At 48.5% G+C, this 15,171-nt stretch overlaps 1 protein-coding gene across 2 annotated transcripts in view; it reads right to left on the reverse strand.

The window, feature by feature from the left end:
* The window catches only part of LOC110305839 (cytochrome b-c1 complex subunit 8-like), a 72,181-nt gene that overhangs the window by 14,157 nt on the left and 42,853 nt on the right, over positions 1–15,171 (reverse strand). For both annotated transcript variants that reach the window (XR_002379194.2, XM_029483744.1), the window contains exon 3: positions 13,897–13,937. Coding sequence is in view for 1 of the 2 variants with exons in the window: in XM_029483744.1 (XP_029339604.1) it covers positions 13,897–13,937 (41 nt within the window). In the remaining variant the exon portion in view is untranslated. The remainder of the gene's footprint in view (positions 1–13,896; positions 13,938–15,171) is intronic.

Raw genomic sequence — 15,171 nt, forward strand, 5'->3', positions numbered from 1 at the left:
CTGGGCCATCATGGTGTAGAAGGCGTAGGAACAGGAGCTGAAAGCAGCTGCTCACTGTGCATTCACGGCTGGGAAGCAGAGAGAGATGCACGCTGATGCCCAGCTCACTTTCTTATTGTTCAGTCTAGGATCCTCTCCCAGGAATTAAGCTACTCACATCGAGGGTGGGTCTTCCTACCTTAACACAGACAAGCCCAGGGGGTGGATTTCCTCATTGTTCTAGATCATATCAAGCTGACAACCAAAATAACCATTACGACAGTTGTAATGTTTGTTTTGTTTGAGAAGGATCTAACTAGCTCAGGCTGGCCTTAAAACTCCTAGATTCTCCTTCTGCCCCTTAGGTGCTGGCTGGTAGCGTAGGTATGAGCCTCCATGCTTGGTCATTCTAACCCTTTGACGTCCGTGGTTCTGAGGCCTAACGTAACCATCTCCAGATCCGTCCCATCATCCCAACTGAACCCCTATACCTGTAAAACACGGCATGATACATAATGCGTCCCTCAGAGGCTGGCTTGTTTTACTAAGGTCTTTCAACCAGACTTTCATTCCCATTTAGACTTTCAACCAGAGAGCCCTTGGGGACAGCAACTTCAGAGAAGGGAGGGTTTTCCTTCCTGTCACCTGCAGACCAGATCCAGCAAAGGACACACCAGCCTTTTTACTGATTTTTCACTAACTGTAAAAAATTAAGTTCATACAGGACAGAGGAGATTGAAAATCTAATGCTACACTCAGAGCCAGGAGGGACTTAGTTGCAGTCCACCATCTGTTCTCAGGGCTCATTCTCCCTCCTAAAAACAACCTGCTAGACCCTACTAAGTGCTTCTAATCACTGCTTCCATAGCCCCTGCTTCTGAGGCTGGGGTGTGGCTCTGTGGTAGAATGCAGTCTTTCTGATGCATTAGGCTTGATCCCCCTGCAGCAAAAACTAAAACTACAAACAAATAGAAAACAGTGGGTGTTGGGTGTAAAAAGTTCCCGTCTGGGTCTGGGTGCTATTGGAGGACCCACTCCTTTGTGGTCCTAATCCTTTGTGTTTATGCAAACTGTTGACTCTGTAAGCCTTTTGTCTTGTTAACGCCCGTTTGTTTGGGTAGATTCCAGGACTGAACCTTCAGAAGATCACCGTTTTCTCTTCCTCTTCCTTGTAGCCGCAGGTGTCAAGAGTTATTTGGTCCATCCACTCCTGTCAATGGGCAAGTGCTGTCTCTTCCCTCTGGCTGGAGTTAATAAAGCAAGCACTGGGGAGTGAACCTTGTACTAGGACCCTGAAGGTTCTCCAAAGGCCCAAGTGCCCGAAAGCCTGACATGGCCTAAGGCACCCTTAGGTGGGGACTAGCAGAAGAAAGGTCCTTGGATTGTGCCCAGAAACGAGATGAGCTGAGTGTCCTCTTTTTTTTTTTTTTTTTTTTTTTTGGTTTTTCGAGACAGGGTTTCTCTTTATAGCTCTGGCTGTCCTGGAGCTCACTTTGTAGACCAGGCTGGCCTCGAACTCAGAAATCCGCCTGCCTCTGCCTCCCGAGTGCTGGGATTAAAGGCGTGCGCCACCACGCCCGGCTTGAGTGTCCTCTTTCATGCATCTTCTGGTCTATGACATCACAGGCCCAACAGCAATGGAGCTGAACGACCATGCCCTGAAGCCTTTAAAACCATGAGCTAAATGGTTTCCTGTAGACTGCTTCCCTCAGATGTTTTGTTACAGTGATGGAAATCTGACCAATAACAAAAGTCTCTTCAGCCCCTGCTCTCATTTCTTTTGGCTACACTGACAGAAGCAGGGGAGCTGGACTCTATGGTAGGTTTGCTTATTTGTTTGTTTTAGCATATAAGGCATTAGAGACTGTGGCAGTTGAACGAGACCACCCCCCCCCTCATATATTTGAATGTTTGATTCCAAGTTGATGGAGAAGGACTAGGAGGTGTGGCCTTGTCACTGGGATGAGATTTAGGTTTCAAAAGGGCCCAGTTTCTGTCTGTCTCTATATCTCTCTCGTCTCTTGTGGATAAGACATGACCTGTCAACTACGGCTCCAGTACCATGCCTGCATGCTTGCTAGCCTGCTCCTTGGCATGGTGCCCATGTGAAGGGGTCAGCTCAGGACCTTTAGAAAGGTCATGGAACCCCTGCCCCCCTGGAAGGGAGAGGCTAGTTAACATTCCTCAGACAGCGAGTGTGTGTGTGTGTGTGGGGGGGGGACGACCTGCGGGTGGGTGCAGACAAGGGAAGTCCCAACCACCTCATTCCCTAAAGACCAATCAGTTTAAAAAGTCACACTATTCTGCCAGTCACATTGTGCCTAATGGCAGTGGCCCTGAGAAGTGTATAAAGGCTCGATGGATGGGCTGTGCGTGGTCATTCTCTCCCCATGTGCAGGGCAACCCCAGCATGTTGGATTAAATAAAATTCCTCTTGCTTTTGCATCGATTCCCGTCTCCATGTTGTTCACTCAGGGGTCTCTGGTAAGCTAGGCTTGCCAGAGTCTTACACACGATCCTCTGAAACTGCAGGTAAACCCCACAATTCATGCTTTCTTTTAGAAGTGCCTTGGTCATGGTGTCTCTTCATAGCAACAGAGAAGTGACAAAGACAGACACCAACGAAGGGCTTTAGATTCCCCGCTCTCATGAACTCCCACCCTGACTCCCTGGCAGCCTCCCTGGCTCAGACTTCTTCCATGTTCCACCTGTCTTCTTGCCACACCCCTCCTTCCTCATCAGCTACTGTCGCCCTCTCTTCATCTCTCTAAGTCCTCCCTCTGTGTTTTCTACACTGGCCACATTCTCCATGCCCATTAGCCATGCAGACTCCCAACTGCCCACACTTGTTTGGTTTGTTTGCTCGTGAAAACCACCGTCGGTCGGAAACGTGTTTAGTACCATCCTGTGATGGGCTCTATTTGCATGTCCCAAATCAAATTACCTTTTGACTGGACGTCCCATCTAAATTACTTTGGAACGAATCCAAATCTATCAGAACCAAACCTTTTTCCCTTTGTAATGACTAACACCATCTATTTGATGGGGAAGGCAGAGCCACAGCGCAGGAAGCACCATGCAGACCTTGGGGACAATGCATCATGGCAGGGGCCAGGAATAGGAGCCTTTGTAGGCCTGGTCTGAGAGGATAGGAGGGTATGATCGCTTTGGGTGTGTGGACCCCTGAAGTAAAAGGAAGCTTGCTCAGTGGACAGGTGCTCTTTTATTAAGTTCAGGTGGTGAATATGGAGAGAACAGAAGATGCTGACGGCTGCTGAGAAGGTAAAGCGGCTACAAGCTTCCTACACTGGTGGAGGAGGGTTCCTGCCTTGCTGGGTTTGGGAAGCATCCCAGTCACTGGCTACCACAGACCATCTGGGCCAGTTAGAAGAACCCCAATACAACGTTTGCATTTGGATGATCAGATATGGAGTACTCTGTTTCCAGAGCATTTCCCAAGATGGGTCTGTTTCGGTGGGACGTGGCATGAGGCAGAAGCCAGAGCAAGTTCTGTGCCCCAGCCTCTACCTAGCCTGTCAGTGGCATGAAGCTGGCAGAGCTTCAAGGAGGAGAAGGCAGCCCCTGGTCTTCTTCAGGAGTGCATGGGACAGACACTGCGTACTGGGTACTGTGGTGAACTCTAGTGGGGTGTCTGGAGCCTACTGCCCCCAGGGGCTTTTGTGCACACCTCATCCAGGCCTGCATCCCAGCCTTGGTCCTGGGGACTGAGAACTCCTGACTCAGTAGAAGGGCTTCTCACTAACCAGGCTGACATGATGCTCCCATGGATCTCATACATGGTAGTCAGCTTGCCTGCCTAGCTCTTCTCTATGTATGGACCAGGTCTCCTCATGTTGGAAGATGCTCTCTCCAAGCTATCACGGGGAGGGAGCAGGGAGTGCCCTGCAGACCCTAGGATGACATTACAGCCCACGGGCGATGGGAGGTGAGCATAGCTAACACAGACCCAATCAAGGTAGCATGACATCAGAAGCCACAATGTGTGTCCTCACTTTAAGAGCTGCAGAAGTCAGAGGACTGGGGCTTAAGGAAAGGTTGAGAAAGCCCTAGGACCAGAGAATGGAAGAGGCCATTCCAGATGAGGGAGGCAGCTGGTACCCATGTGGGGGAGGCCTATCAGCTCCTCTGGAACCCAGCACAAATGCTTCGTCAGTCTCTGGAACACATGCGCTACTGTCCCAGCCTAAACATAACCTCAGACAAGAGCTGGGACCCATTCACGCTAGCCCAGAAACTGGGAAGTACCTGGCATGGCGCCCTTTACTTCCTCTACACGAGTGCCCGAGGCATCGTGAGGAGCAGCAAGGGGGCCATTTTTGTGGTCAGGAAATGTCTGTGGTAGCTGTGGATGCTTCGAGCCCCACCCCAGGCCCTTCTGAAGTGGAGGTCACATTCCTGAAGATCCTCAACTGTCAGCTTCAATCTCTTGCCGCTTTTTGGGAGGTGCAGCTAGTGAGTTCAAGTCCACGAGGTCCTCTGGGATTCAGGAGTAGGGTAGGAAACCCACATAGGGGAAAGAGGACAAGCACTCGGGGTTTAGTTTGGTGGCTCTGAGTCTTGGCTGCACACTAACATTATCCAAGGACTTTGAGAAATACGCTCAGAGCAGGACTGGGGATGTACCACTGCTGGTGAGTGAGGGATTGCTGGGCATGGCACGCACAAGGCCTTGACTCAACACTGCAGAAAACTGGGTGTGGTGGCTCACACCTGTGATACCAGCACTTAGGCAGTGACAGCAGTTTTAGGTCAATCTTGACTACTTAGTGTGTTTGAAAGGCCAGCCTGGGCTATATAAGACCCTGTCAAACAAATCAAACAAACAAACAAAAGAGATGGGCTGATACCCAGCTACTTCCAGAGTCCTAACTGGCTAATACATAAATGAAATTATTATTCAACTACATTAGTCACTGGGGATATGCAAATTAAAACCACAATGTGATTATGATACCACTGTATACCCACTAGACCAGGAAAACATGAAAAAGAAAATCAGAAAATACCAACTGTTGGCAGAGCTGTGATGAACTCGCCTCATGCACAGCTAGAGGGACTGACTATAATTCCTCCTTCAAGCATACACTTGACAGAAACATACCCGCTCCCACCAGAATGTCCGCCCATTGACAGTTTTTCATGCAGATCACAGAGTTAGGACCCGGAAGTACCAGGTATGCAGGTGATCTCCATACCAAGACTGGTGACTCAGGCTATGTTTATATTCATGTTTCGTGCTCTCTTTGTTTTTTGGCATCTTTAATAAAACTAAAAAGGATTTAAAAACCCTAATAAAAAAAAAGGTTTATTTAAAGTCGCACCAGTTTCTTTGGGATCTTGGGGGTCAGGGTGAGATCCAGGCAGGGTGAGTTTCAGATGCACTGGAAAAGCAGGTCCACTGAGAGGCCTCAAGCTGGAGCTGGAGAGGAGGCTGGGCAGGTAGGCAGATAACAGCACTTCCTGCTCATACAGAGGGCCCACGTGTAACTGCTTATAACTGCTTGTAACTCCAGTCCCAGGGCACTCTAGGTGTGAGGCACTCTAGATTCCATGGGCACCTGTATGCACGTGGTGCACACACACACACACACACACACACGTAAATAATATTCTTTGGCTGACTGGAGAGATGGCTCAGTGGTTAAGAGCACTGACTGCTCTTCCAGAAATCCTGAGTTCAATTCCCAGCAACCACATGGTGGCTCAGAACCATCTGTAATGGGATCTGATGTCCTCTGCTGGTGCTTCTGAAGACAGCTACAGTGCACTCACATACATAAAATAAATAAAACCTTTAAAAAACAATTCTTTTGCTTTACATTTAGTTTTGCAAGGGGGAAGCACATGATGGCACATATATGGATGTCATAGGATAATCTGAAGTAACAGTTTCCCCCTTCTACCCTGTAGGTCCTGGGGATTGAACTCACATAGTCAGGCTTGGTGGCAAGTGCCTTCATCTGCGGAGCCACCCCAATTGGCCCTGACAGATATTAAAAAAAAATGTCAAGGCCTCAAGTGGTCCCGCTGAAAGCCATTTCCAGCAGAGTGCAGTGGATCAGTGAGGTGAAATGGCATCCTTGCCCATGGAAGGTCCCCTAGGCAGGTGGAAGAGACGTTATAGCAGGCTGTTGCAATGTGTTTCTTCTGTTGAAAGCAGTTGCATCAGGTAAAATGGCGTGTAATGGGAACATGGTAGGCCCCACCCACTCTGCCCCGGAAAATGGATCGCTCTCTCGGCACACTATTATTAAGTCACTCTTAGAGAAGTGGTAGCTGGGTTTCCCTAGGGCAGAACTGCAGCTGAGGCTCTGACGACATGAGCGGAGGAGGGGAAAGGTTGACTCGGGGTGTTTGTGTTTGTAGGGAACAGCCAGCTCTGACTTCAGACCACGCCTCTTGGCCTCTGTGTCCAGATTAGGAAACTTGCAACATCTTCCTGAGGACCATGCTGGGCTCAGTTTTAAGAGCATAGCTGAGAACTTCCTGAACATTCCACGAGGTTGGAGACAGTCTCCCTAGATATAGCTGACTTCCAGTATATTCTGGTTAAACTACAGGCATCTTAAACAGGATGAGACAGAACACAGGCTCACACACAGATATTATACCCCCCTGAGTCCTATCTGTCCCTCCAGGAACATAGACCATGAACCCCCTGCTTTTGGAGGGGGCTATGTAGACTGGCTGTGCTCAGGTTTAAGCCTTGGGGTCTCAGCCATCTGCAGTAAGAGGGCAGAACTAGAAATTGGAGTAGTGTCCCTGATCTGCCTTGCAGGGTTGAGTTCACCGTGAGCTCGGTGAGGCCTGAGGCTTCCTTGCTTCTGCTAGATGCGTGCTGAGGGGCAGGGGAGTCCTCGGATGGATGCACTTGACCAAAGGACTCAGAGTGGCGTGGGATCTAATAGAAGCTGTGTCACTCAAGGGTTTCGAGGCCCCTCCCTGGAGGTGAGAAAAGTGTGGTTATAGCAGGAGGGGTGGACTGGATCTCTCCACTAGGCTGCAGAATCCCACCTCCCTGGTTCTGGTCCCCACCCTGTGAGATGGGAATGATGGTCCAGTAAGGGGGAAGGGTCACAGCTCTTTTGGGGTGGACTAGAAGAAGGCCTGAGCCTAATGTTCTGCCTTTGATGCCCTTGGCTGGAACCTCTGTGATCCATATGCTGTCTCACCTCCAGTCTGTGAGATACCACAGGGGCAACTGTGCTATATCCAATGTGGAAATGTACATCTGGTTGCTGTCAATCTCCCCCTTCCTTGGAGTTCTGAGGTATTAAATAACAAACATAGACTTATTTAAACTAAATTAACAATGCAATTACCAATTCCTTCAATTTTTTTCCCCTGAGACAGGGTTTCTCTGTATAGCCCTGGCTGTCCTGGAACTCACTCTGTAGACCAGGCTGGCCTCGAACTCAGAAATTTGCCTGCCTCTGCCTCCCATGTGCTGGGATGAAAGGCGTGCACCAGTACACCTGGCCCAATTACTTCAATTTTACTTTGAGTTGTCTCCTAACTTTTTTAAAGATTTATTTATTTATTATATGTAAGTACACTGTAGCTGTCTTCAGACACACCAGAAGAGGGCATCAGATCTCATTAAGGATGGTTGTGAGCTACTATGTGGTTGCTGGGATTTGAACTCAGGACCTACAGAAGAGCAGTCAGTGCTCTTACCCGCTGAGCCATCTCTCCAGCCCTTTATTGTTAGTTTAACCATCTAGTAAATCTTTAGGCTTCATTGATTTTACTTTTTAACTAAGACAGGGTTTCTTTGTGTAGCCCTGGCTAGAACTTGCTCTGTAGACCAAGCTGGTCCTCTCTGCCTGGACAGTGCCGTCATCAAAGGAATATGCCACCATCATTCAGCTCACGGACCTGCCATGTGGATCCCAGGGACACAGCTCAGGCCTCTAGGCTTGGTGGCCCACGGTTGAGCCATCTCAGCAGCCTGGGCTTCCTGACTTGGCTGCTACCTCCTTTGTCCAGGTGAGGTGGAACATAATTGATCAGAGAGCATCTCTAGCTTCTCTCTGCCAATAGGCAGTACAGCTTAGCCCTCCCTGTTCTGTCATCTGGGGATTAAGCCCACCTCTGCAGCAGCTACCACCAAAGGCTGACTTTGAAAACTTTGTTTTACTAGAGGACCCATATGCTTCATGCCTTGTGAAGTGTTACGGGATCTAGAGAGGCCGCTCAGTGGTCATGCTTTACACACACACACACACACACACACACACACAATTTTTAAAAAAGATTTATTTATTTATTTTATGTTTGAGTCCACTGTAGCTGTCTTTAGACACACCAAAAGAGGGCATGGGATCCCATTATAGATGGTTGTGAGCCACCATGTGGTTGTTGGGAATTGAACTTAGGACCTCTGGAAGAGCAGTCACTGCTCTTTCTTAATCACTGAGCCATCTCTCCAGCCCTCAACACACAAATCTTTAAAAGCAGAATAATAGGATGCAACACCCGTAGCAACGTGCTAGGTCCAACTGCCACCACAGTACTGGTTATGGCTCGGCTCCAGTTTCCACAAGGCGTGGGTCATCCCACCTCAGAGCCACTAGCACACACTTATACTGGAAAGCAGCTTGGGTATAGCCTGGCACCAGGCTCTCCTGTTGTCCTCTCTATGAAGCATCTGGGAGGACTGCAGAGAGAGATGGTTCTGTGGTCCTCTGATCCTCCCCCCTCCCCCAAAGGCACTGCATGGAATGACAGCATCCTCCCAAACGAAATAATGTAATAAAAACTTAAAAAGCACCATTTGTGATTTTTTTTTCCTTTTTGTGCTTTAGGAACTGAGCAGCAAGAAGTTCTTTTTGTTTTGTTTTGGTTTTTGTTGCTTGTCTCTCCCCCCCCCCCGCCCCCACAGGGTTTCTCTGTATAGCTCCAGCTGTCCTGGAACTCACTCTGTAGACCAGGCTGGCCTCGAACTCAGAAATCTGCCTGCCTCTGCCTCCCAAGTGCTGGGACTAAAAGGCGTGTGCCACCACTGCCCAGCAAGAAGTTCTTGATTATATTTTATGTTTTTCTTTCTCTAGAGATATGCAAGATTCAAAGGGTAATATTCAAATTAGAGAAAATAGTAAGGGTAGACTGGAGGGAGCGACAAGCTCCTGAGAGGATCCAGGGAGAGTCGGGGTAGAGAACCGTAGAGTCTGGACTCAGTGGTGGGAACGGGAACTGGATGGCTCCTCCAGAGTCAGCTGTGATGGGGGGCAAGGTCCATGCCTCCCTGGCCTCTAGCATGTCCTCATACCAGCGACAGACACACACACATGACAGACAGGCACAGGACTCGCTGCAGAACAGAATTGAGCCAGCATCACACAAACTAGGTGGATGGGTGGGCCCACCTGAGGGACTCTTCACAGGTGGCCTGGGGGGAATCCCACGGGACAATGACTGGATGTCCCCCAAGACATCCAACTTCACCTTATAAACCCATCAGGGCTTTGCTCTCCAGGAAGTTCTGCTTTTCCAACCAGTCACACAAATTTTGAAAGACACTGTCCAGGCTTTCTCCAGATTTCTCTCCAGTTACCCGTTCATTTACTTATTTATTTATTTTTCCCTCCAAATTCTTGGGTGAGATATCACTAACCAGGTCCCCTCCATTGTTTGTAGTATAGTTAAAAGCAAGGAGGGGAAGAGCGGTCTCAGCAACTGTGTGGCTTGGGTGTGTTATAAAGCTCAAAGCCAGGGGCTCCTATGAGCATCTCCTAAGGCTCAGCTGGAGAACTGTGTATTCTTATGTTAGAGACAGAGCAGAACACGTTTCTTGTCTGGGTCAGTCTCAGCAGGAAGCAGATCCACCCCTTCCCGCCACCCAGGGGCAGAAGAGTTTAAGGAAGGGCCTGTTTATGAAGAGGGGAGGGGAGGCAGCATTGATAGAAATATAAAGGGAAAGTGAGCAGCCAGTAGGGACCTCCACAGTAGGAAGCCAACTGTGGCCAGGAACCTAAGAGCTGCAGGCCAGTGCTGCCGAGCAAACTGGTACTGCTGAGCTAGCAAGGGGGGAGCTGGGGCAGAAAGCACCCCAGGGAGACTCTACTTCTCTTCATCCTCAGCTGGGTCTTCAATTGGCAAACACAACTGGAAAAATGAAGACACGGAAGAAAGCTGACAGTTTCCCCCCTGGCTGAATCTTGGGCAATGTAGAGAAGGACAGAGAAGCAATAGAAGCCGGGCTGGTGGGGTAGCAACCAAAGACACCCAGCATTGGTGATGTGTTTATAAAAAGATAGAGAAGAAATATGTTCTATGGGGGTGTGGTGAGGTATGGGGGGAGGGGTTGTCTCATCGGGCCCATGCATCTCTTCCCCTGAGGACCAGCCACACACGGTATGGTATAGAATGGTATAGTATAGAATAGAGTTTATTCAGGGCATGGGGAGGGGAGTTAAGAGTGTAGTAGAGGCAGAGTGGAGAAGTAGAGGCCAGAGGTGGAAAGAGAGGGAAGGGTATAGGGAAGGGATGGGGGGGGGGGAAGGAAGGAGTCCAAGAATGCAGGCAAGAGCAAAACAAGAAAGCAAGACAGGAGGGGGCAAGCAGCCCCATTGATAGTGGGCCAGGCAATAGCCAGGTAACTGTGGGGAGGAGCATGCCTGTCTGTTGCTAGGTAACTGTGGGGTGGGGCTTAGACAGAATGCCTACAGTTGTCACCCATGATATTCATCTTAACAATGGAAGCTGTGAGCTGCTCTTTCTTCTCTTCTCATCCCTTCTGCATCCACAGAACTATGACCGCAAGGACAGGAAGCCACAATGAAGGTGTCAAGAATTCAGCCCAGCAGTAGTACAGTTCTCTGGGTAAACAGCTTGTTACCCAAGACTGGAGAACCTGAGTTCAACCCCTGGAACTCGAATAAATAGAAGGGGAAAACTGACTCCACAGTTTTCCATTAACGTTTACACATGTGTTCTGGCATGGGTACCCACATACACCTACATATATAATATACTCATACACAATAATATGAAAAGGGATTCTAGCACGGGGATGAGATTCACATCCTGGAGAGACAACTAACTACCTCTCTTAGCTTAGTAATTAAATGGTTAACATGCACGTTCATGAAAGTCACTGAATTACCAACCAAAAGGCTCATGGAGCAACAGATAATTAGAATGGGGAGACTGCTTACAGAATGACTTCTTGTGATTCCTTAGGACTCCTGCTTTTCCTGTTCTGGATGTGGACAAAATGGTGCTAAAGATGGGCAAGGAGCCAGGCCCTGGAACCACGTAGCTTCTCTCTGCTAGGCCAGAGCCAGGCAGTCTCAGCTGTTGCAGAAGGCACACGCTTATCACCTGAAGTCGGGACAGACTGGCCTTAGGTTAACAGCTCTTCTACCAGGAGCTGATGGCATGGAGAAGAGCAGGCCAGTTGAGGCAGAAGCAGGTTCTGAGGACTGTATCTTCCTCTCATTGTTGGCCTTTGAGCACCTCTTCTCCGAGCCTGGAGCTCAGAGTCTAGGGGCTATTCAGCTGGCTTGCGTGTCAACGCACTACAGCTTTAAAAAAGTTTTTAAACTTTTATTTAATGTGTGTGAAGGGGGTGGGGGTGTCACGTGTGGAGGTCAGAGACCAACAATTTTGTAGCGCTGGCTCTCTCCTTCCACATTTATGAAGGTTCAGGGCATTGAACTCAGATTTCTAGGCTTGTATAACAGCTGATAAGCACATTTACCCACTGAACTATCTCACTACCCCCCCTTCTTAACTCTTCAATGGCTGCACTAAAAACAAAAACAAAAAAACCCCATACATGAAAAAAAGAAAACCCACATTTTTTTTTAAAGCACACCACCATTATTGTAGAAATATGCCCTGTAGAAAACAAGGAAATCGTGAAATGACTCATGATTCTGTTAGCCTTCCTCCAAAACAAAACAGAAGATCAAGGCTCCTGCAGAGCTCTCGAGGTCCATGCCTTCTGGCCACACATTGGCTGGGAGTCTGCTGCAGCCTTGGAGGTGCCATCTCCATCAGGTATGGGAGAAAGGCTAAGGCAGATCACATTGTCTTGGTTCCCAGACTGGCTAAGAGAAGGTAATTTTCAGCTGCCCAGGATGCAAAGCTACTGTCTATGTGATCCAAGTCTTTTATTTATCCTTTGTTCAAAGCCAATATATCCAAATATATTGCCTGGGGTAGTGGTGCACACCTGTAATCCCAGAACTTGAGGGACAGAGGCAGGAAGGTCAAGACTTCCAGGTCAGACTTGGCTGTACAATGAGCCCAAAGTCAGTTTGGGTTACATGACATCCTATCTCAAAAGCAAACAGACAGCTGGAAATCATAGCATCAGGAGACAGAGACAGGCATATCTCTGTTCCAGGACATCCAGGGTAACACAGTGAGACCCTGTCTCAAAATATGAACAACAAGCTGAGTGTTGGAGGCAGAGGGAAGTGGATCTTTGAGTTTGAGGCCAGCCTGGTCTACAGACAGGTCATGAATGGCCAGAGCTACACAGAGAAACCCTGTTGAAGAAGAAGGAGGAGGAGGAGGAGAAGGAGGAGAAGGAGGAAAAAGAGGAGGAGGAGGAGGAGGAGGAAGAAGAAGAAGGAGGAGGAGGAGGAGAAGAAAAGAACCCACAAACAACAAGATAATAGATATGTCTTTCTCAATAAATATGGGTGTATGTCACTCTGATGCTTGATATACCCTTGGATAGATGGGAAAGTTGTAAATAATTTCTTTTCTTTTAAAATTACATTTATTTATTGATTGATTGATTGATTGATTGATTGTGTACTTGAGTGGAAGGAGACACACGTGCTTGCTGAGTGTGCGGAAGTCAGAAGTCAACTTGTGGGAGTGGGAATCAAACTCTGGTCTTCAGGCTTGGTGGCAGGCACCCTTACTGAGCAAACTAACTGGCTCCTGAACAAGTTCTCTGTGATGTTACAAATGTTGCAGTTATAGACACCTTTGTACAGTCACCTTTGCTTGGATGTGATTATTCCTTAGTTCTGCAAAGCCAACTGCTTGATCGAAGGCTGGACACAGTTTTAAAGCTACCTCTTTCCAGTCACAGCAGCAGCACACACTATCTTACATCAGGAGCATCCCCACAGCAACATTAGTCTACATCATCACTCCCATACCCACAACATCAGCAGCCCCCCCCCCCCNCCCCCCCCCCGCATCAGCAGCAGTAGCTCCCTAGTAGCCCCCCCCCCACGCCAGCAGTACATTTTGGTATAGACATGCTGTCTTATATCAAGTAGCCGCTGATTTTCTTTCTTTTCTTTTTTTGTCAATTAGACTGAGATTCAGCAGGGAACCATAGTGGGGGCAGGGAGGAGAGACATTTTAGTAAGCTCTTGGTCTAGAACTAAACTGATCAAGGCCTTCCTTGACTTTGGAACACCAGGGAGGAGCTCTGGAGACGCTAGCAAGGGAAGGCCTCTGGGTGGTGGAGCAGGAAGGCTATCCTGTGGGCCTGAAGCCAGGCATTTTCCCATGGAAGCGCTGCTGCTAGGTCTAGAACAAGGTCTGTCACTCTGAGATCACTGGCTCTGTGGAATCCTCAGCGAGCCCTGTCCTGCTGACTGCCGCCTCGTTCATGTTACTGCATGAGAGCCATATGAGGTAGGGCTATCTGATCTTGGGCTTCCTGCCTCTGGGAAAAAAATGAGTCTAAATGAAATGTTTTCCTTTATAAATTATCCAATTTCAGATGTTCCATTGTACCAGCAGAAAACAGACTCTAAAGACCTCAGGCCACCCCTGGCATGAGTGAACTGTCCCCTAGTTCCAGGGTTCACACTCTGTCCGTGAAACCAGCACCGTTCCCCTGGGGTTTCCTGGGCTACTTTCCATAACCTTTAAGACGGGAAATCCCAAACCAGCCGCAGTCCATTGCTCTCTTACCTCTTAGCTGTTCTCTTCTGAGGTGCTGTGCACTCCAGCACCTGGAAGAAGAAAGGACGTGGATAGCGAGTGGATTGGGGACAGACGGTGAGTAATGCAGGTGCATCTCTGACAAGCTCTCCAAGAGCCACTGAGATGTGGGCTAGCTGCACACAAACTGAGACAGGCACAGGGGCATGGCACACCCAAGGCCCTTTCTACAGAGACTGGCTTCTCAGTATTGAATGCTTGCAGACGGGAGAAACCCCAGCGCTCTTCCTTCTCAAGGCTCTGGGAATAGAAGGGACCTCTTTATTTATCTTTACCGATGGAGCCACTCAGCAGCTACTTATTGAACACCCTATGGCCATCTCACCATGGGTGGGCAGATCTCAGCAGTTACTGAACACCTACCATACATGCCGGACACTGTCCTAGGACCCAGAGTATGCAGCAGTGGAAAGAAGCATTTGCTCTTAGGGAGTCTGTGTTCTTGCAAATACTAAGAGCTGAATTAATAAACAAACATATAGTAGTCACAGGAAATAAAGTGCTATGAAGGGGGGGAAAAAAGAAAATCAAGAAGAATAGGGAATGTTGAGAAATAGTTTTAAAATTCTGAACAGTGAGGCTGGGATGTATGTAGCCCAGTTGGTTTACTGTTTGCCTTGCATGTATGAAGCTCTAGGTTTCACCTCCAGCACCACATAAAACTAGGTGTGGTAGCATGTGCCCGTGACCATTATACTTAGGAGGCAGAGGCAGGAGAACTGGAAATGCAGAGACACACTTGGATATACAGTAAGTTCAAGGGCAGGCTAGGATATAAGAGATGCATTAGGAAAAAAAAAAAAAAGAAAAAGAAAAGAAAGAGAAAAAGAAAGAGAAAAAGAAAGAGAAAGAAAGGTCTACAAACACGCATGCACGTGCATGCGCACATATGGAAGGTTGGATTTTCAAGAGTGAAAAAATAACCCAAGGGTTGAGGATCTGAACTCAGTGGGTTATGGAAGAGTGGCTCCCAGGGTCAGGAACAAGAACATTTAAAGTCTGGAGGTGACAGACAGCTTGCCTGGCATGACCAGAGAGGACAGCTGTGTGACCAGAGTAATGACAAAGAGGAGGAAAGAGAGGCTCAAGAAGTAGAGAGGCAGCCAGCCGGGTGTGTTGGCGCACATGCCTTTAATCCCAGCACTTGGGAGGCAGAGGCAGGCGGGTTTCTGAGTTCGAGGCCAGCCTGGTCTATAGAGTGAGTTCCAGGACAGCCAGGGCTACATAGAGAAACCCTGTCTTGAA

Source organism: Mus caroli, chromosome 11 (assembly GCF_900094665.2).
Source record: "Mus caroli chromosome 11, CAROLI_EIJ_v1.1, whole genome shotgun sequence".
Lineage (NCBI taxonomy): Eukaryota > Metazoa > Chordata > Mammalia > Rodentia > Muridae > Mus > Mus caroli.